The following is a 23,544-nucleotide window of genomic DNA, read 5'->3' on the forward strand; positions in this document are numbered from 1 at the left end:
GAGGTGCGACAACAGGGAAGTGCGAGAGAGGACCAGGCCTGGACATTATGGTGTGTTTTATTATGTTTGTATTGATTTTAAGTTCGTTTTGTTGTTTATTTGATTAAAAGTTTTATGTTCGCCAATTCCCGCCTCCTTCCTTCCATTTATTGAACCTTGTTACTTTGGTGCCCTAACCCGGGAGGAAGGAGAGACATGCTGTTGGAGAGCCCTCGCTGCCGAGGGTGATCCCGGTGCTGAGGAGTTCAGGCAGCTGGACGAGGGAAGTCCACGAGTGGCTGCCCGATGCCGTACTGCTGGATCAAGTATTCGGATGGGACGGAAACCTCGCTGCCCAGCTCCTGGGTCGAGATGGGATGGCTGCCGTCCGAGAGGGAGTGCAGGAGTCGGCGCCGTTCGCCGTGGGCCGGAGCCTGCTGCCGTCCGCCATGAAGGGGACTCGCAGGGAACAGGGGACTCGCTGCCGGCTGCCCTCAAACTTTGGAGCCATCGTTGGCCGCCAGGGGCGGAGGAGGATCAAGTCATCCATCGACCGTCCAGTACCATCACATGGCACCGCGAGAAAGAGCTTCTGGGCTGGCTGACGGACCGAGTGACAGTGTGTCGGGGAACCGGACCAGGATTTTTTTCTCTCTTCACTCTCTCGCCTGTGTCGCTCCTTGTCTTTCCGTTTCCTTTTCTCTCGTCCCGGCTCTCCCTACCCCAGGCACTAGGGCCGCCGAGACTGGCCACAGTCTCAGGAGTAACTCTAGGGGCGATGGGGGTATGTGGTGAGCAGGGCGGGACGAGAGCTGTGAGGGGAAGGCGGGAGGCCAGTCACGTGAGTGATAACGAGCGTCAGCTGTGCATGCACCGGTCTCACATTTCTCACGGAGGAGCTCCGGAAGAATTAGAGAGGAGTGACAACAGGGAAGTGCGAGAGAGGACCAGGCCTGGACATTATGGTGTGTTTTATTATGTTTGTATGGCCGGCAGTTGACCGTGAGGGAGCTGCTGACATTTTAAGTTCGTTTTATTGTTTATTTTATTTAAAGTTTTATGTTCGCCGGTTCCCGCCTCCTTCCTTTTATTGAACCTTGTTACAACCTTGTTAGACTTCATCTAACGTTATCCACGCGAAGAGGTCCTTGCTTTTCCTCGCCATCATGTTCATCATGTTCTCAGTGTAATTTTTCTGGGTGGTGAAGCGCTAAGCACTGTGGGAACAATTGATTTTCTCACCATTCTGATATAACGCATGTGAACTTCAATTTATTTGATCCGAAGGACATGAAATAGCATCTTTTAAACAACATATATTAGAACCATTATGTCAACGATCTGCATAACACAAGTAGGTCAATGGTAAGAGACATTCTTTGAAAGAATAACTGCATTTGTTTAAATATTAAATACAGATAATTTACATTATATGGTGTAAAATCATACCAAGAACGTAACCAGTGATTATCACTTTTTATGGTTTTATGGTATGCATTTTTTCTGTCTCTCTCAGGATGAGAAGAATCAGCTGATGACCACTAATGTCTGGTTGTGGCAGGTAACCCAAAAACTTTGTTTTAATGTTAAAGTGTGCCCAAAAATGACTCACTTTCCCTTTACCAGTTTGGTGCTTTATTAATATCTATCCTGTAGGAGTGGACAGACTATAAGCTTCGATGGAACCCAGAAGATTATGGCGGCATTACATCTATCAGAGTTCCCTCAGAAACTATCTGGCTACCAGACATTGTCCTTTATGAGAAGTATGTCACTTCTTTTAATTCTGGCAACTGCTGAATTGCATGCACAGAATTATAGAAAGCTGCAAAACACCCTAAAACAAAAAACAACAACCTATAATGTTGTATCAAACAAAGATGGCCATAAAGAGGCAAAAGTTATGTATTGCAGCTATGAAAAACAAATGGGGGCATCTTAGAAAACCACTTTGAACAACCTAGGAACCACAGTGCAATACAAAAAAACATTATAGTAACCGCAAAACAGTACCCTAACAACCACTCAAAACAGGCAGGCAGCAGCGGCTTCTTTCGATGGTCACAGAAAATTTACACATATAAGTGCTAATCTAATCTCTCTTTCATTCTGTATCTCTCTGTCATCAGTGCTGACGGCCGTTTCGAAGGCTCTCTAATGACCAAAGCCATTGTAAGATTTAATGGTACCATCATGTGGACTCCTCCCGCCAGCTATAAATCCGCCTGTACCATGGATGTCACCTTCTTTCCCTTCGACAGACAGAACTGTTCCATGAAGTTTGGCTCCTGGACGTATGATGGCACTATGGTGGACCTGAGGCTGGTTGACCATTACGTAGACCGTAAAGACTTTTTTGACAATGGCGAGTGGGAAATACTCAACGCCACCGGACAGAGGGGCAGCAGGCACGATGGAATTTATTCTTACCCCTACGTCACATATTCGTTTATACTGAAACGTCTCCCTCTTTTCTACACACTCTTTCTCATCATCCCATGTCTTGGGCTGTCGTTCCTCACCGTGCTGGTCTTCTACCTCCCATCGGATGAAGGAGAAAAGCTTTCCCTCTCCACCTCTGTGCTTGTGTCACTCACCGTGTTTCTCCTTGTTATTGAAGAGATCATACCGTCTTCTTCTAAAGTCATCCCGCTGATAGGAGAGTATCTTCTTTTTATTATGATCTTCGTCACATTCTCCATCATAGTAACCGTGTTTGTCATCAACGTCCATCACCGTTCCTCTGCCACGTACCACCCCATGGCACCGTGGGTTAAGAGCCTTTTCCTTCAGAGGTTACCCAGGCTGCTTTGCATGAGGGGGCACACAGACCGTTATCAATACCCGGACATCGAGCTGCGGAGCCCTGAGCTGAAACGAGGGATGAAAAAGGGGCAACAGAAGACTGCCGGAGGAGGAAGAGGAGGAATAAAGGAAGATGAGAACCAGGCTTGGATTGCCTTGTTGGAGAAAGCAACTCATTCGGTGCATTACATTTCCAGACACATCAAGAAGGAACACTTTATCAGAGAGGTGCTGATATGTTTCTAAAACATATGTCGTTAGGGTAAAAATTATGCTTGCTTCATGTGTTTTATGTTTTATATGTGGTTCTGTTTGTATTTTAGGTCGTTCAGGACTGGAAGTTTGTGGCTCAGGTGTTAGATCGGATCTTCTTATGGGTCTTTCTTACAGTCTCTGTGCTTGGGACCATCCTCATCTTCACTCCAGCTGTGCAGATGTACCTAAGCTCACCTTAAAAAGATTTCAACCCACTACAACATTCTTACAACCTCTCGAATATGATGAACATAACCTTCCCACGAAATTACAGTAATCCTTCAAAAAGCCCTCTTTTGACCAAGCCACATTTATAATCCTCTTTGAACTCAGCCTCTATATCTGCCTCCTAAATCCTGCTCAATGCTCGATAGTTGATGTAAAAAAATCTTAACTCAGCTAAACTGCGGTTCAGGAATTTACGCCCAGTTCACACATAAATGAGGCATCTTATGGCAGGTTTTTTAATCTGTTATCTCTCAGAGGGGATAATGGTTTTAAAGTTCTTCAAAAATTATATTTACTGGAAGTTAAATGATTAGAGTTGTAACCATACTGCTCAGGCCTCTCGTGTGAATTCAGACCCACTTAACTTTGCATTATGATTCCAAGGGAAGTTTTTGTAACATAACTAAATTAAGATGTCATTGTATTGTAGGTCTTTGTTTATCTAATATTTAATTGTACAAAACCAATTATATTAATCTCAGTGAATTGTGGGCCTACATTGTAAAATATATTTTTAGGCATGTGTCCTCAACTATGCACTACTGTAACATCACAAACGGTTCTCCATGGTTCAGAAACATTTACATAGGAAATTATTTTGTAGAGTATATTTATTAGTAGGACTAAGTGTACATCTGTGTTGCACCCATTCTGCTCAATAAAATAAGGTTTTAATACAGAGCTGCCTTGTTGGATTATTTGCTAACTGTGGTTCCGGCTCCGGTATTCGTGTGTATTGTGGATTACTTTGGACTGATCTGCTGTTTAGGATTACGTGTTTGCCTTCTCCCTCTGGACTCTGTTTGTACCTCAACTGACCCTCGACTGTTGTTTACCCTTTGGATTACCCACTCGGACTCTGTTCGCACCTCGACCGACCTACCGCCTGTCTGACCCTGTCTCTGCCTAGCCCTTGGACTATCTGAAGCTCTGATCTGCTTATTATTGTTTTGTTCCTGCTCATTATTATTATTATTATTATCCGATTAAACCATTATTTTGAGTCCTTACCTTCTGTACCTGACAGAACGCAACAGCCAGTAATGGATTCAGCGGATTCATCTCCTTTTCGTTCGATGCTGGAGAGACAAGGGGTCTTGTTGGGCCATCACCAAGAAGGCTTAGTCGCTACCCAGCAGACTCTTGAGACGTTGTCGCACCAGGTAGCTGACCTCACGACCCGGATGGAGCATTTCCAACTTTCTGAGCCCCCTGTCATCCCGCCAGCTCTGAGCGAGCCCACGAACCCCGCATAAACGACCCTCTTCCATATGATGGTGAGCCCACCTTATGCAGAGCCTTCATTATTCAATGTGAAGTTGTTTTTTCTCTTCAACCGGTCACATACGGCTCACAGAGATCTAGGGTGGTGTTTGTCATTTCAATCCTGTCCGGTCGTGCCCTCGATTGGGGCGCGGCATGGTGGACAGCCCACTCTGGTGTTCAGGTCAACTTTGAAGACTTCAAGGAGGAAATGATTAAGGTCTCTCAAGTCCCCTGCGGTGGCTTTCACCGATAACACTGATGCTTCAGAGCCTATGCAGCTAGGTAGGCTGCGCCTTCCGGCCAAGGAGAAACTTCGTCGGCTAAATGAAGGACTGTGTCTCTATTGCGTGGGCCAAGGTCATCAGGCTTCTACTTGCCCGCTAAAAGCCACCGCTCGCCAGGATCTCCCCATCTACCGGCGAGCGGTGGCTTTTAGCGGGCAAGTAGAAGGTACTTCAGTCTCCCCCTCCAGCTGCTCTCGAACTCTTCTGGTAACACTCAGTTGTGGCGGCTCTTCCTTTAACGAGTCGGCGCTGTTGGACTCTGGGGCAGAGGGCAATTTTGTGGATGAGACCTGGGCCCGTAAGAGGGGTCTTCCTATTCGGCAGTTTCACCCACCCATCACTGTCCGTGCTCTTGATGGCAGAGTTCTGCAGACAATAGACTCTCTCACTGCTCCCTTGAATGTGGTCACATCAGGTAACCATAGGGAGGAGTTAGAGTTTTTTATTTTCAAGTCCCCGCAGCGCCCATAGTTTTTGGCTCTCCCGCCACAATCCGTCCATTAACTGGTCCACCGGTTCTCTGTCAGGATGGAGTTTATTTTAAAATGCCCATTGTCTTGTTTCTGCTTGTTTCCCACTCTATTTCAGGAGGAAAAGGTCGATCTATCACGGGTTCCTGTGGAGTATCATGATTTGAGAGCGGTCTTCAGCAAGTCCCGGGCCTCTTCTCTTCCCCCACACCAACCCTATGACTGTGCCATAGATCTTCTCCACGGTTCCTCTCCACCTCGCGGACGGCTTTTCTCCCTATCAGCCCCTGAACGGGTGGCCATGGAGAAATATTTGAGCGAGTCTCTTTCAGCCAATATCATTCGTCCCTCCTCATCTCCGGCCGGTGCAGGGTTCTTTTTGAAGAAGGATGGTTCACTTCGCCCCTGCATTGACTACAGAGGTCTGAACGACATAACTGTTAAGAATCGGTATGTGAAGACATACCGATTCTTAACAGTTATGTCGTTCAGACCTCTGTAGTCAATGCAGGGGCGAAGCGAACCATCCTTCACAAAGTTGGACCTTCGCAACGCTTACCATCTGGTCCGGGCCACAGGTCATTTTGAGTATTTGGTCCTTCCCTTTGGGTTGTCTAATGCTCCGGCTGTTTTCCAAGCACTTAACGATGTTTTTCGTGACATGATCGACAGGTTTGCTTTTGTGTATCTGGATGACGTTCTTATATTTTCTTCTTCCCTCCAGATGCATGTCCGTCATGTCAAACAAGTGCTCCAACGGCTGCTTGAGAACCAGCTGTACGTCAAGATGGAGAAATGCGAGTTCCATGCCCGGTCAGTTTCATTCTTGGGTCACATCATCTCGGATGAGGGAGTTCGCATGGACCCTGTGAAGGTAAGGGCCGTCTCCGACTGGCCGACACCGGTCTCCCGCAAGGGGGTTCAACAGTTCAATTTTAATCGGCGATTCATCAGGAACTTCGGACAGGTAGCAGCCCCTCTCTCTGCATTGACCTCCACTAGGAACAGCTTTGAGTGGTCATCGGCAGCTCAGGGTGCGTTTGAACTCAAGAACAGCTTTGTCACCGCACCTATTCTGGTCACTCCTGACCCTGCTCGTCAGTTCGTAGTGGAGGTTGATGCTTCTGAGGTTGGGGTCGGAGCGGTTCTTTCCCAGGTTAGTTCGCACGATCTAAAATTACATCCTTGTGCCTACCTTTCTCACCTTTTGTCTCCCGCAGAACGAAACCATGATGTCGGCAACCGGGAGCTGTTGGCTGTGTGATTGGCCCTGGGGGAGTGGCGCCACTGGCTGGAAGGCGCTGCCATTCCTTTTATCGTGTAGACCGATCACAGGAACTTGGAGTACATTCGGTCCGCTAAGCGACTGAATGCCAGGCAGGCTCGGTGGGCATTATTCTTTGGGCGCTTCGATTTCACCCTGTCTTACCGACCAGGGTCTAAAAATGGTAAACCGGATGCACTCTCCCGCTGCCTTGCTCCGGTAGAGGAACCGCCGTCTCTTCCCGACACCATCCTTCCAGAGGGTCGGGTGGTGGGGGCGATTTCCTGGGGCATTGAGCGACACGTCAGAGCTATGGTCATTATCGAGTTACCCCGAGGGTGCCCATCGAGCCTGCTCTTTGTCCCTGAGTCGGCCCGCACTGCAGTCCTTCGGTGGGGCCATTCTTCCAGGCTCACCTGCCATCCGGGTGTTAGGAGATCGTTGGCTGCCATCCAGGCCAGCCATGAGAGGACGTTCACCAGTTCGTGGGGGCGTGTCCGGTCTGTGCGCAGAATAAGTCTTCCAATGCGCCTCCCGTTGGTTTATTACGGCCTCTACCGGTTCCGTCCCGTCCATGGTCCCATATTGCCCTGGACTTTGTGGTCGGTCTCCCTCAGTCCAGTGGCAATACTGTGATCTTGACCGTAGTGGACCACTTCTCTAAGGCGGCCCATTTCATTGGTCTTCCCAAACTCCCTTCGGCCAAGGAAACAGCCCGGGTTTTGGTGGATCATGTTTTCCGCATCCACGGCCTTCCCGAGGCTGTTGTTTCGGACAGAGGCCCTCAGTTTGCCTCCCAATTCTGGAGGGAATTCCGTCGACAGATTGGCGCTTCTGCCGGTCTGTCATCCGGATTCCATCCAGATACCAACGGGCAGTCCGAGCGCGCCAACCAGGATCTGGGTAGGATGCTCCGATGCATGGCTTCCCACAATCCTTCCACCTGGAGCCAGCAGTTAACCTGGGTGGAGTATGCTAACAACTCCTTGCCGGTATCTACGACCGGGCTGTCTCCATTCATGTGTTGTCTTGGTTACCAACCTCCTGTGTTTCCTTCCCAGGCCGTCGACGCTGTGGTTCGCCTTGTCCAGGTCTTTATCCAACGCTATCGGCGCACCTGGAAAAGGGCCAGGGAGGCGCTTATGCCCGTCACCGCCGGAAGGCACCTAGAAACGTATGTGGGCAACGGGTTTGGCTTTCTACCAAGGACCTCCCTTTGCGGGTCCCGGCTCACAAATTGGCACCCAGGTTCATTGGACCATTCCCCATCGTCAAGGTCATTAACCCAGTGACGGTTAAGCTTCGATTGTCCAACCCTTTCCGTCTTGTTCATCCTGTCTTTTATGTCTCTAGAGTCAAACCTGTTCGTGTGTATTGTGGATTACTTTGGACTGATCTGCTGTTTAGGATAACGTGTTTGCCTTCTCCCTCTGGACTCTGTTTGTACCTCAACCAACCTACCGCCTGTCTGACCCTGTCTCTGCCTAGCCCTTGGACTATCTGAAGCTCTGATCTGCTTATTATTGTTTTGTTCCTGCTCTATTATCCGATTAAACCATTATTTTGAGTCCTTACCTTCTGTACCTGACAACTGTAAAAATATAATTTTCCGGCAGCTGGGGCACCAGTAAAAACCTTAAAATATGCAATATATTTCACATACAATATAATAAGTTTTTCATGTACATTTGAGTCTTTTTCTGAAATGTGACGGGGAGTTGTTTATGGTGTATTGAAAAATACACCATAAAAACTTTTTTTGAGCAGTTAAACATTTTTTAATAACAGTTTTTCATAAAGTTTGTTTACCATACTTCAAAAATATGTGACAAATCTGTATAAAAGCAGTAACATTCTGTACATTTACAGTTTTTTAAAGTGTATATATACATCTATATGGCAGAATATACTGTATATTTCTAACGTGAAAAGCCAGGCACCCTTTTATCTAATTGTTTCAGAATATGCCAGGACTATGAGGAAAATGTATTCAATGTCATGGTATCAAAGGCGTCTTATTTTGCATCAAAGAGAAATTATACACATTTACAAAGCTACAGGGAGTTGACAGTGTCATTTGCTTTTTTTTGATTGACAGGCTTTAATCTCAGAGCACCTGGTCTGGGAGTGATACAGTCTGGCCTCTCAAGAGAGGCACAGACCGTGAAATATTTCCATTTCCAGAGCGTGTGAATTCCTCAGATATATTTTCAAGCCACATCTGGGCTCCGTAATCACTGAGTTAGCAACAGATAATGTGTAAACGCTAGATTGAATTTCATGCCTATGAGCCATTCCTTTCTTTACAAAGCATAAGGCTCTAGTCCATTCCCTTGAGGTCCGTGCACATGCTCCTGGCAATCACAGAGGTTTTCTCTTTGTTAAAAACCTATCACTGTGTTCATTTAAGTGCATTTTTGTGTGTTAGACCCATCAACATACACGACAAAGATACAGTCTTACATGCAACAATTCAACAATCATCTACATAATATTTGCATATTTAATATATGGAAAACTTTCACTAAATCAACTCATCTGTAAAACCCTATGTACTATATAACTCCCCCTGATTCATAATCAGCTCTTTGAAGTGATCTGTCTTTCAGGTCACCTGTTTGACATCTCACTGTGGAATAGACAGCACTCACCTCAGTATTCAGGAGGACACAATGAATGCTTTCAATTAAAATAGAAAAATATGTGTGCTAGAGATGGTTTTGAGAAATTCTTTAGTCTATAAATGTCACAACCCTCCCTTGAAAAAAGTCCAAAAGCTATTTCTCAGAAGAATGAGCTGTCTAGCCTTCTTGCAATAACTGGCCTTTAACAGAATAAACCGACTTGATCACTTCTATTATCTAGTAAGAGAGGTGTTCCTTAGATAACGCTCTTTCCTTCTGCTGGATTGGCAAAACAATGAAAAAGCTGTTCGGACTCTCTAAAGCTTTTTGTGTTTTATCTAAATATGTTTTCATTGGCCTCAGTAGACATCAATCCTGGTGTGATAACTGAAGGGAGAAGAAGGGAGAAGTTAAGAATGCTATTTTCACCTTGTGCTTTCGGCACAAAGGTTTGATTTTGAGAAGATCATTAATCCTACAGGCATGTAAAGTTTATAGAAACATACTGTGCAGTCTTGGCCAAAAGTCAAAGCCAACTTTAGACAATTGAGGTCTTTGCTTAATGTTTAAATACAGTATGTTATTTACGATGTATCTAAACACTTTGTATTCATGATGCATTGTTTTACTTGGGGTATAAACTGATCTTGGGGTCATACCCTGATGTTTCTTTCATTAAAACCAGCATGACGTGCTTTTGCGACCAAATGGACTTGAAAGGTGAAAACGTCACTGTTGATTGTGATTGCATACTACAGTCGATCAGACCAACCCCTCCAGGTCCACTGAACTAGCCCTAGAAAGTGGTGTTTTCTATGCTGCCAACAGCTTCTGGCACAAACATTAGACTCAAGGTGAATTGCCAGCAACATATCCACCGGATATCCAGAATGTCTGAATCCAATATCAGACATTCTACTTTGGCCATACCACAGAGAATGAAGCTATGTAGCCTCAAGCTTGGCCATGGGGTAACCGCCAGCCGTTTGATGTCCAGTCGTGATGCCTCTGCTCAATGACAGCTGTGATGCAGGGTGGGATTCCCTGTTGCACCGGGCTATTGCACTGTCCTTTTAGGGATGTTGAAGGATCAACCTGTGATATTACCAGTTTTTCCAGTCTTTGTCAGAAGTGTCCCCCAAGGCTGCAGGGAAAGTGAGTCATCATCTATTGAGATCATCTTGGCTGCTTCAGCAGCTAAAGGTCCTATTCCCTTGTAAGGAGTCTCTGCACTCTATGTTGACTGATGAAAGTTTGCTGCAGAGAATGCAAATGACAGGTACACTGAGGACATACCATGCCAAGAAATGCTGGGAAAAAAGGTTAGACCTGAGCAAAATACAATGCAAAATGAGGTTACCTAATAAACACATACATGGGGAGATCCTGAACACGGTTTAATTGGAAATATCAAGTTTACTTAAACAATGAATGCAATATAGCAATAAAACAAACCTTATCTAGAAAACATTAGCTCGTAAATAGTCTGACCTCATCATCTTCTCCATAATTCAGTAGAGGAGATATTATGTGGCGTGACAGCGATGGTGCTTGTAGCAGTCCCAAGCCAGAAACCTCATAACATCCTAACAAGCTTCCCTAACCTACTTAACAATACCCACACCCACAAATTTAAGTTTCCCTTCTACAAGATCAGCATTTATATTTCATTAAGCTCTCAATAACTGAGTCTTATAAGCTGGGAAAGGTCTGTATCTCTAATGTTTTTCTACATGACTGCACTATAAAAAATAGAATTGTCCGATCACTTAATGTCGGTTGTGTTTGCCTTATTTTTTGTTTTGTTGATTGATTAGAGAGCATAACATGAAAGGTTTACAAACATTATTCCTATATTACCAACAGATGGCAGCACCCTCTTTTTCAAAATTGTGTTCCCCATATAATCTTTAGTTAAAATTTTAAAATGCACTTCCTTCCTGTAATTACTATCCATCTTAAATGGATGTTAGACAGCGTGGGCGGAGCATCTCCTCTTCAACTGTCAGTCTACTGCCAGTTCCATTTCAAAATGCAACTTCCAGTTCACAGGGACTTTTATCCCGTGACCTAACATGATAAACGTTGAAGACTAGAGCACGTTCACTTAAGCTTACCTTTTACAATACTGTTGTATTGCGTTCCTAGACTCCATATTATACTTATTTGAAACTCTAAATAAACTTTTTGTTATTTCCCTATTTTCTTGTGTTTGTTGAACAACTGAGACTATAGAGCTTAAAAACCATCTGAAACCAGTGTGTCACTTACAGTTAGTTGCCGTGGTAACATCATACCAAGAGTCACCGAGAGGCCAAGGCTCAACTAATACACATACATTAACTGTCTTGTTGCAACTTCAGTCTATATTGACCCCCGTAATATATGTATAGGTATATTTTCCCATATCCTATATTTTATTAAAATGTTTTGTCTCTAATCTTTAGAGCTTCACCCTCAATTTTCTAGATATTCTTATATTCTTTCAGGTATGATGAAAGGTGAAAGAAAAAAGCAACAGAAAGATATGGAAACATGGATAACTTTGTCACCAAGGTCTTCTTAGAGGTTATTAGTCACTTGAATATAAATCTGTGCTCAGAATACTTCCTTCAACCCCCACCACCTCACTGTCCCTGCTTTATATGTTTTAATTTCTGTAAAATGTAATCTTGCCTGGTTTTAGATTTCAAATAAATAAATGAATAATGAAATTAATAATAGGCCTTACATTTTTACAGGGCCAGATTTATCAAAAGTTACTAGATCAACCCCTGGCATGTTTTGTACTGTACAATGTATGTTTTGCATTAATGCCAGGCAATGTTCTATAGAATTGATTTTTTTCAATGCGAGTGGTATACATGGTAACAGGCTGTATGCAAGAAACGAGGGAAAGTCCTGATTAAAAAAGCAGAGACAAATGTGTTTATTTTTATGTAGGATTCGTTTTTCACACAATGTCAGTCTATGCACACTGAGTAGAGCTGATGGTGCATGAGGCTTGTCTTTGCCCAACTGCTCCCTGCTCTTGCCTGATGCTGAGAGACAGTTGTGCAAAGCTTGTGAAAGCCATGAGAAGGAGAGGGGGGAGAGGTCATACACCGGTGCCACGGACAGGGCTTTGGGGACTGTCAGATTCAATGCATTGTACTCTCACAGGCTTAAGAACAAATGTCTGCCAGGTTCCTGTGTGATGGATCCATTTGCAATTCATGTGGCTCCAAAGTTCAGTAAACTGAAAAATCAAATGCCCCACTGCAAACCACCACTATGAAGCATTTGAAATGGGTTTTTGTTGGTTGATAATATCCAAAATAAGCAGGTTCTTACATGTATTTATCTTTTATTAATGGGTCAATAATTTGGTCATGAGCTTCTGTATATTGGCTACTTTTAATTGTGAATTCACCAACATTCTAAGCACATAACACTTTTAGTCATTATCCAAATGTATTAAGTGAATTTCAATTTAATTTTGTTCTTAACCTAAGAGCATATTTTATTGGGGAAAGTTGTCACATAGTTTCAGGTAATGTTTTTACATGTGGTGATTTTATTTCGATTTATCGGTTAGGCTTTTTGCAGATTTTTGTAATGAAAGGGTTTGTGTAAGCTTCCATAATTGTTGTATTTCGATTTAACTGCAAAGGCATTAAATAGCCTATGATGCATTTAGTGTTTAAAAGTTATCCATCAGTGTCCACATACACTGCAGGTTACCATTGTAACTGGTTCCAAAAAGTCAACAAAATCTATAACCCCTTGTTTTCACCCTGTGCATTAATAGTAAGAATATTAAATTGTTGGAATATAACAGTAAAATGATCACCCCACATTGCCAATTACATTGAATTGCTAGTGACAAAGTGACAAAAATTATAAATTGAACCCAAAAGATTTTAAATCAGGAACCGAATCTTATTTGGAACCACAAGACACATTTGCCAGTGATCTCAAAACACTCTAAATGTGTATTTTAAGATACAGCTTGTATTTTTTTGCAGTAAAATATCCAAAAACCACTAGGCTATTGTTATATATTTTGTTCATTTGAGTAGGCTACTTACAATATCTCAAATCTTTACAACTATTTGTAAATCATGAAAAACTTTTTTTGAAGGGAGAATAGATGATTTGGTAAAATGCTACCCAGCATAATCAAAACCCATCAAAGTTTCATCATGACATGAACTTACCTGTCCAGAAGTTATCATGGCATCATCTTTGAAACCCTTGACAGGATTTTCAAATTTTTCACACCCATAGCCTGTTGAAACAGCCAGAACAAAATCATAAACAGACCTAGTGGAAACTCCCGGAAAACCCCTGCGCTGCTTCTCTACCGCAAAAGACGCGCTGCATGAAGAGCAGCAAACACATGCTTATTTTAACAACACTAGTGCAGAGACGCAGAGGAGGTAAAACAGCGAATATTAAAGCGTTTGTATCTGTCAGCCTGTTTACCTTTTGCTATCTGACAGTCTGTTTACTGTTTGCTATAAGTCTCCAATCTTTCACCCAGATTTGTTATATTTTATGAACCATAAAGTTTTTATCTACATTGAGCATTAGACTTTTTGATCAGCATGTAAATATTTGTGACCCTGTGAAAGCCCAGGCTAAAGTCTCAAAGCATCACATATTAATTTCAAGCATTCATTTCAATAAGATTTCTATATTTTAAATGACAGTCAATATTGAAGATATTGTTGTTATATTTTCACAGAATATTCTGTAGGATGATTTTATGTAGTAAACAGTAAAAAACTTTTGCTTTTCACAAGCAGGGTCACATTTTGTAATAAACTAGGTTCTAAGTTGGAAATTATTTAAAGACAGAAGTAGTTCTGGTTTGAATGGCATGGAAAGGCCAATTTAGTAAGTAAGAAGACATTCCCCTAGCCACAGAACCTACAATACATAGATAGCCTACATACATACATACTGTGGATGTCAAAATAAAATAAATGGCCTGATAAAAGATAATATATATAAATATATATATATATATATATATATATATATATATATATATACATATACACACACACACAAGGGGGCTTAATTTATTAAATATGTAAATTTAAAAAAACATATTGTCCGGAACAACGTTTGGAAGAAAATATAAAGACTGGACCTCTTGGAACTTTAATTGAATACCCCTGCTTTACATCATCCATAAACATAATTTCTTTTTCAGGTCTGATTGATTATTAGCAGTGCAGTTGAAGACGACAGTTCCCATTATTCCACTTTCCTTCAAATCCTCATCAAGCTACGCCGTGGTTGTTGTTTTGAAACGTAGCTGTTTTGAATGTGCGCCCTCTAGCGGCGGATGTTACAAATTGCGCCTTTAACCGGCGAACATTTTTTTAATCCACCAATGAAATAAAGAGAAGTTTTCAAAAGCATCAACATCGACAGCTGCCCGCTGTGTCCAGCCGATATCTTAACGCATGTAAGTGCATAGTTGCGTTGTTGTAATTTAGAGATTATTCGTTGCTAAAATACCACAACAAACAAGCAAACAAATATCGGCAAGCGGTGTTTTGTCAAATTTAAAGCGATAGGGGGGCGAGATTGCGATTGAGGTAAAGGAGCGCGAGAGAGAGAGAGAGAGAGAGAGAGAGAGAGAGAGAGAGAGAGAGAGAGAGAGAGAGAGAGAGAGAGAGAGAGAGAGAGAGAGAGAGAGAGAGAGAGAGAGAGAGAGAGATTCTTACCAAAGCACATCGCTCGGATGCTGACAGACTAAAGTTTTGACGGCTTGCATAAGGAGCCGTTCTCATCACAGGAATGATGCGGAGTCAAAAACACTTTGGGATTCTATACCTTGGATTTTTTGTATGGATATCGTTTTGTATTAAATGTGAGTGCTTGCCTTCATTCTTAAGAGAAACTAACGTTACTCGTGTGAAACAACTACGTTGATAATCGTAAAACTTGCTTTTACTGTGTTCCTTGCATAATGAAACCATGACTTACTATAGCGTATATACATTCAATAATGACTTATTAAAGACAAAAGAGAGATGGATCATTTTAGCTGCCGCACTTATGCGTTATGTGTCTGTGCGTGTACATTTTTCTGTGCGATTTAACCTGCAGCCTCTTAAACACCTTTCTTCGACAACTGACATTATTGCGCTGATGCTCGAGCATGCACCGATAAAAAACACCGCACATTCTGCTCATTCATGCGCTGTAATGCGAGACGCTAGCATCATCTATACTAGAATGAACGAAAAGCTTTTGTAAACCATTTACTGTCATTCAGAGTTGAGGGTTGGGGTATGATATCAATACTTTCATATAACGATTGGCATAATAGCTGTTTCTGCACGCGTGTATATTGAGCCTCTGCTACCTGTTAGCGTTGATCGAAATAATAAGTCAAAAGAAAATCATAAATAAGGCAAACTTAATACAGGTGACTCAATATGCAGTATGTGCAAATCCCCTGCCATTCATTAAAATTGTATACAATTTTATATATTTATACATTTTATAACCTTTCTTTTGTCATACCATAATCAGAGTTTTTAGATCTATGGTAAAGCACTTTGAATTGCCATTGTGTATGAAATGTGCGATACAAATAAACTTGCCTTGCCTTGCCTATGGTGTTCTGGACATTAGAACAATATTTCTGGCTTTATTCCCCCAATCAGTTTACAGACGTGGGCATTTCCGTTGGCAATGAGAGAGAGTAAAAATGTCATGTCATGTTTTTGCATGTCAAATAGCTTGACGTGGAAAACTTGCTCAAGACATTAAGCATACACGTGGAGAGACTGTGATGTAGTCCACTGAGTTTGTTCAAGATTGTGTGATTTCAGACTGTGTACAGTGTGTCATTCATTCTGAAGAGTTGTTCTCAAGCTGTACCACTCAAACACTGAGGAAATTCGTATGTTTCGCCCTTGATTTCTTCAGAATATTATTTTGAAACACGTATCTAGAAAAGCTGGTAGTAGTATTTACGTGTCTGTGTTTTGGTTTTATGGTGCTCAAGGCAACAAGTGGACTCATTTTACCACAGATCATCTGTTGTCCGTTTCACATAAGACATAAAGTACTGTACAACCCCCTTTAAATCAAGTGTAAGGGCCTACGCATTTAAGAAATCCCAAAAGAAAGAAAAAATACTTCAGATGAAATTTCTTCTGCTATTTTTGCTGTTTAGACGGTGTATTTATTATCCCATACCCCCGTTGCTAGAGTCCAGGCATCAGAAAAATATCCGTCTATTCATGAGTTTTCTGTTTTAAAAAGGGGAAATACCGTGGACTAAAAAACAGTCTTAAGTAAGTAGCATGCATACATTTGCAATGAACATGGTTGCAGGTTCAAATCTCAGTGCCAGCAGGTCATGACACTTTAGTGCCCTTGAGCAAGGCACCTAACCCCGATTGCTCTGCAGTAATGTGTCACTGTAAAAAACTACTTGTAAGTCGCTTTGGATAAAAGCGTCTGCCAAATGAATAAATGTAAATGTAAATGTATGTATTGTATCCACTTCAAGCACTGTGTCCAGGGTTACATATACATGCGTTATGGGTGTGACAAAAATGACACATGTTTTTAAGAGACAACATGTACCCATGAGGAATATGGACTGGTATAGACATGAAAATTCTCTCTCACACTATTGAAAATCATGCTTTCAAAACTTTGAGACCTCACATGGGGATCTAAACCAAATCAGTATTGTGAAAACCTTTGGTAAAATAAGGCTGACATTTACATGGAATTGCCCTAGACAGCAACAGCATTTAATGGAGAGCAAGTGTCCTGCATCTCATATATTACTCCTGAGCAAAAATACAATAAATGTTTAACATTTTAATCTTTAAGAATCTTAAATAATTTACAAAGAAATCTCAACAATGTCATGAATTGAGCTAAAATTTTGCAGTCTATGGTCAATATTATTCAAGATTTGACTTGCTCATCCAATGTGCTCAATACCACGGAGCTACATACATTTTACAAGATACAGTACATTTTACAGCTCTATACTCCATCAGATTTTTTTTATTTTTTATTCATTTCCTCTAGCTGCTAACGTAAACACAATTGAGATCTCTGGTGCAACTTCTGAGCAATAACATTTAACTTTTGGTAATTGCTCTCATAAAATTATGGCAGTTTCAGAAAAGAAACTTATGTTCAATTATTAATTTTTTTTTGCTTAAGGCTGTTGACATGCTTAGCAACATGTTGCATTAAGGATTGCAATAGGATTTAACTGACATGTTTTTCACAGATGTGTGTATACTGGCAATTTTACAACTGTTCTGAGCATGCTGCATCCATTCAGAGTTTAGAATGTTTAATAATCTGAGTTTTACAATTAGCCTAAACAAAGACAGTATAACGATCCTCTTCTTTAAGGACTATATGTTGATCCTGGCTTGCAGGGGTCACTCTCCCTGAGTCTCCTGCCATATGCCACCAGAACATTAGAAAACACCTACATTATAAACTCTCATTCAATACCTCATCATCAATTGGATTGCCAACACCTGTGTTTGACCCTTTATAAACCTGTTTGGTCTCTTTAAATATTCCTCCAGAATGTAGAGGGTTTCTCACTCAGTGTACTTTGGCCTTTCATCTCCAACCAAGCAGTTTCCCTATGGAAAACCGCAAGGTGGCCTACATTATAACCCTCCTCACAGGAAGGCACTTGGCTGGGCCTCAGCCTTGTTGTACCAGAAGTCTCCACTTACCATTAACTGGCAACTCTTCATCAAGGAGATGAAAAGAGTATTTCAAAGTTTCAGGGGAGACGTGGATCGTCGCCTGTTGAACCTCTCTCAAGGAACCTGAAGAGCAGCAGAGCTCACCATTGAGTTTCCGACTATGGCGTCCGAGAGCAGCTGAGATCAACCTGCCCTTAAGGCGATCTTCCATCATGCCATTTCTTCCAAGCCTAAGGACGAACTGGCTTTCCGTGAAACTGCGCCTGATCTCAAGTCTCTCATAGATGTGGCAATATCCAGGTCGACCATCGCCTCAAGAAACATCAACTGGAACGACTGCGGGAGATCAGTCCACCTCAAGCTAATCCGAATGTTTTCTCTCTGTACCCGGGTGACTTAGAAGAACATATGCAGCTAGGCGAAACCTGAATATCCCAGGCCAAACGCAGTCTAAGAATAAGAGAGATGCTGCCTCTATTGTGGTAAGCCTGGCCACTTTGCCCTGACTGCCCTGAGTTGTCTGAAAAAGTCAAGTCTCGTCCTGGAGTAGGGAGGCCAGGGGGAGAATTGGTGTTATTCCTGGACCTATGTCCAACGGTCCAAGCCACTATCAGCCAAGGTCAAAGAGACCATGTTCGGGCCTTTGTGGACTCTGGAGCCTCAGGAAATTTCATGGACTTAAGGTTGGCCCAGAGTCTAGCTATTGTTTCAGAGCCTCTCCAGGAATCCCTTAATATCACGGCTGTCAACGGCAGTCCGTTGGAGTCAGGTCGGGTAACGCAATGCACTTCGCCCCTCCAATTACAGCTAGGGAATCAGCAGGAGTGGATACAGGTCTTCTTGATTCATATCCCCAGGCTCCCCATAATCCATGGCTTTCCAGGGTTGATCACTCAAACCCTCAGATAGACTGGTCTCGGAATCATCAGCAAGTGGGAAACCAACTGCCAGATCTCAGGCACTACCCCCTGCTATCCATCTGAGCCACTATCCAACTGCTCCGTTTGTTAACCCCATGAACATCTCCCACTATAGACCTGAAACTCCCTGTACTAAGATCATGGCTGTTCCCAGACTTGAGCCTGCAACCACTAAGCTTCAGTAAGACCCAAGCTGCCACACTACCCCGACATAGAACATATGACTGTGCCATTGATCTTATGCAAGTTACTTACCCATCCCGTGGAAGACTCTACTCCCTCTCTGGTCCCGAGAGGACAGCCATGGATAAGGATCTCCAGAAAGCCTTGGAAAGTGGGTTTATTCGTCCCTCCCAACTGTTGAAACACAAAAAAAGACCCCCCAGAAATCCATCTTCCCCACCTCCACGATGCTAGCACCAATTCAATGGGTCTTAGAAAGTACCATCAAGAGAGCCCAACAGCATCAGCCTGATCAAGGTAATAGCCCTAGAGGGTGTCTCTTTGTCCCTGATTGCTTGCGTTCCAAGGTGTTGCAGTGGGCACACGTGCCCCTCCGCACATCCGGGAGCAACTAGAACCTGTGATCTGCTCATTGGATCCTCTGTAAGTCCGGGTTCCAGCCCTAATCTAATGGCCAGACTGAGAGAATAAATCACGACACTGAGGTGTCTCGTTTCCAACAATCAGACAACCTGGAACCTTCGACTTACGTGGGCCTAGTTTGCACATAATACCCTGTACCACTCCTCCTTCCACATGTCCCCATTTGAGCGCCTGTATGGTTTTCCCCCTCTGTTTCCTGGACAGGAGCCAGAGGCCGAGGATCCAGCTGCCACATAGTTCGTCGGCACTCCTGGCAGAGAGCCTGTGTTAAAACTACCTAACTACGATAGAACATCAGAGAGTTGGTTTGATACTCCACGTAGGGCAAAGAGTATGGCTCTCTACCCGAATCCTGCAAGTTGGCTCCCTATTATATGTGTACGTTTAAGATTGCCAGGAAGATCAACCCAGTCTCCTATCGACTCCTGCTACCCAGGTCTATGAAGGTTAACCCAACTTTTCATGCATCTAGATTAAAACCTGTTGTTTGTTCCAATGTGTCTCCTGTCAGGAAGCCTCGTCCAGCACCCCGCATCATTGAGGGAAAACCAGTATTCACAGATCACAGACTGCTGGATTGCCAAGGGGTTCATGGGAGAGTACAATATCTGGTCGACTGGAAGGCTATTGTCCAGAGTGAACCTGAATCTGACTCTTATCCTTGACCTGACTCATCTGAGCTTCTAGGCAAGGGGGTCCTATAACGATCCTGTTCTTTTAGGACCATTTGTTCATCCTGGCCTGCAGGGGTCGCCTTCCATACGCCTCCAGAACATTAGAAGAAATCTACATTATGAACTCTGGACGCTCCAGGGCTGTACCGGAATGTCTACAGCTGTGTTTGAACCTTTATAAACCTGTTTGTTCTCTGCGTTTGTGGTCAGTATTGATCTGTTTATCCCATGTATCCCGCTGTAGATCATTTGGTCCTGGTGTTCTTATGTTGAGCTTTTCGACCCTCGTGTTTTGTTTTACTCCGTTTCTTGGAAGCATGGCTTGCCAAGTTTGTTTAGTACTTTTATTTTTGTCTTCAAAGTAAAGATATATATCTGATGACTCAAGCCTCTTGACAACTAGCTCAGTGTGTAATATCTCACACTTGGAACGGCAGTGAAAGACTACAAACTGATATTAAAGACAAACAATGTGGAATTATTTGCAGACTTTACTACAGCAGCTCTTGTCAAAGTGCGCATCAAAACTTAATCGCAACGTGCGCTTCATTGATTTAACCTCGAGTAGATGCAGACATGCGTTGAATTAGCGCATTACAGCAATAACAACAGCTGTAAACAGCAGTTCAAGTGCAGAAATACATCAACTTAATTTGTACTCAGCTCGTCAGAAGAGAGAGACTCAGAAGCAAGTGCCTGTCTGCTCCCACTCTATATTTGAGCTGCCCCTCAGGCGCCTGAGTTACATCGACCAATGATAAATAGAATAATTCATACAACTATTTTTAAATTGCACATAGGCTGAGAGATGTTCCGTATTTATCAATCATGTATCAAACATTTGAAATTGTATTTAAAAGACAAAATGTAAATTGATATATACAGTTTTCTGTCATGTCAAGTACCACCGTGGTCTCTTCAAGTACCATAAGTGGTACGCTTACCACAGTTTGAGAACCACTGATCTAGACTAACTGATGCATTGCACACAAAGATAACAATAGCATTACTCCACCACACACATGAGAAGATAATTTTACTACTGTTTAACAGGTTACCATTGTGATTGTGGCTAATCTTTTGTTGAAGGCGATTAGCAAGTACAGCAGCCATCCTTGAGCTATGACAACGTTACATTAGTTTTGAAAATGCCATTGATTTTGTTAATAGATGGCTCCTTTTTGCGGTTGCAAGCATAAATAAGCAGTATTTTTTACCAGACTTTATGCATACAATAAAAACACACAGAATTTGCCATTTTACTGTTCCAAACTGCAGTGTAATAGCTGTCTGCCTTCCCGTCTTTAACCTTGACACAGAGCCCTCATACAGTACATACTGCATTCGAACATTTACATTAATCAACCACGTTTTTATTATTTGTAATGTTTTATATTTTCCTATATATTAACTAAATATTAAATAATTTAAGATATTAATTTGACTAAATGGAATTGTAATATTTAGTATATTGCACTATATTTTACAGTCATTTCCCACATTTGTTTTAGCTACGTTAGGGAAAGTGATATGTATTGGAAATCGTGGGTGAATAAGATTTTACAAATTACCAGAATTCCTCACAAATATTACAACTACAAGCTTAAATGTAAATTGTAAATGTAAATAAAATGTAACTTTTACTAGTGGTTTACTCATTTTCTTAAAGTAAAATATCTATGTCTAGACTTAGGTATGGATTTCAGCTGTCCTGATAAAGTAGAAAATTAATTTAATAGTTGAGGAGAATAATTGTACATCTGGGTGCTGGGACCTTGTGGTGCTTATCACTTGATAACTGCAGATTTCTAGAGGGAACACAGATTGCAGAAATGAGTAGAGTACAAGTATCTATTCTGTATGAAAGCATTGGTGCATTAGTAAACCGTAACTGGAAGCTGTTGGAGAGAAACAGAGAGGTGTAACGTGTGCTCTCATGGGATCATTGAAGACCAAATGCACCGCCACATTCTGAATCATTTGCAGACAATTAATTGTGCATGCATGAAGGCTGGCACTATTCTCATGACTTTAGGCTGAAGTATTTTACAGTCATGATTCAGGAAACAAAGTCAGTTAATCTGCTTTAATCCATCAAAAACTTTGAAGAATTTGCCTTATGGCAAGAGTTCTTTTCCAAAGGCTTACATTTTTCTCAGGTGGCAAAATTTTAGCTAATATAATATGAATCTGCTATAATTTCCACACAGGCTGTGTGCACCCGACTCCCAGAAATTGCTTAAAGGCAACCAAGCAGCCAGAATTGTTATATTCAATATGCATCAGGCACTCCGTTTTTGGACCATGGGTAGTTTGTAGGTGTGCCGTCTAATGATAGGACTTGTCTGGAGATGAAAAGAGGTAGGACTGTAGAGGGTCTCTGAAATGTTGTCTGTTTTCTCCCATCTCCTGGATGGCATTGATCAACCTGATTGAACAGATTAACAAATCTTATAGCTCTGGTTTGATATTAATAAAATTGATATTTGACCATTTAGGCGCCAGAGAACCGAAGCAAGTGAATAGGAGAAAGTCTCCCCAAAACTCTCTTCTGCCCCCTGTTTGCCATTACTGAATGAATCAATTACAAAAATGCACTTTGTTTAGCCTCCCCCTCATCCATTTCTTCTTTTCATCAGGGATAGAGCGATGTGATAGCCATTCAGCTTAGAAAGCCAGACGTTCATCACTAATCTGGACTATAACACAATCCTATAGAGGGTGAGCTGACCCATATTTTCCACAGGGATTTTCTCCTTTCTTCTGTTATCCTCCCTCTCTTTTTCCAGCACACATGAGGTGAAACACAATGTATTAGACCGGATGATTTGATGTTTGAGTCAAAGAATATCTTGCTTCCATATAAAGTGATTTGCCCTTTAACCACTCTACAGAAGAAGGGTAATAAAAAAGGTAATTTTTCACATCGCAAGTTTGCCAGAAGATTACACAGAATTTACAACGTTTCTGATTCCAATCTGAGCTTTGAGCCTTAACTTGTGCTGCCATAATCATACTTAGATGGACATAAATCCCCATAAAAGGCTTAGACTGGGAGTGAGCAAACACACAATCGCATACACACATATACACGTACATGCACACAAAGAACATCTGCTTTTGATCCTTTCTAACAGAAGATGTTATCTGAAAAATAGAGAATTCCTTCTCTCTGTTAGAATATATTTTTCGTTTGATTTAAAATGAACGTTCTTTTGAGTAAAAATGAACTAAAACCAATTACATGATATAACGGTGTTTAAAACTGTGTCACTACCCTTGCTAGATTTACCACGGGAAGCTTGTAAAATGGTTTATCATTTTCTTTGTCCGGTCGACTTTTTCCGGAAATCCTTATTTGGTGTCTTTCGTCTATGCATAATTTCGTCACCTTAGTGAACAGAACGAAGAAGATGCGTGTGGCTGCTGCGGGGACAGGGGTAGCATTGTACACAAAAATA

The 23,544-nt window shown here is 42.2% G+C and overlaps 2 protein-coding genes across 4 annotated transcripts in view; both read left to right on the forward strand.

Annotated features, from left to right (window-relative positions):
* LOC306897481 (neuronal acetylcholine receptor subunit non-alpha-3) overlaps nucleotides 1–3,945 on the forward strand; it is a 47,171-nt gene extending 43,226 nt beyond the window's left edge. For all 3 annotated transcript variants that reach the window (XM_079462275.1, XM_079462276.1, XM_079462274.1), the window contains exons 3-6: nucleotides 1,496–1,540; nucleotides 1,636–1,745; nucleotides 2,109–3,012; nucleotides 3,108–3,945. In XM_079462275.1, the coding sequence (XP_079318401.1) occupies nucleotides 1,496–1,540; nucleotides 1,636–1,745; nucleotides 2,109–3,012; nucleotides 3,108–3,239 (1,191 nt within the window). In that variant the 3' untranslated portion in view covers nucleotides 3,240–3,945. The remainder of the gene's footprint in view (nucleotides 1–1,495; nucleotides 1,541–1,635; nucleotides 1,746–2,108; nucleotides 3,013–3,107) is intronic.
* Nucleotides 3,946–14,923: 10,978 nt separating this feature from the next.
* Nucleotides 14,924–23,544, forward strand: part of chrna8 (cholinergic receptor, nicotinic, alpha 8) — a 59,183-nt gene continuing 50,562 nt past the window's right edge. Inside the window, exon 1 of the mRNA XM_079462278.1 lies at nucleotides 14,924–15,044. Coding sequence (XP_079318404.1) covers nucleotides 14,972–15,044 — 73 coding nt within the window. The 5' untranslated portion in view covers nucleotides 14,924–14,971. The remainder of the gene's footprint in view (nucleotides 15,045–23,544) is intronic.

The sequence above is a fragment of the Barbatula barbatula genome (genome assembly GCF_947034865.1).
Source record: "Barbatula barbatula genome assembly, chromosome: 8".
Taxonomy (NCBI): Eukaryota; Metazoa; Chordata; class Actinopteri; order Cypriniformes; family Nemacheilidae; genus Barbatula; species Barbatula barbatula.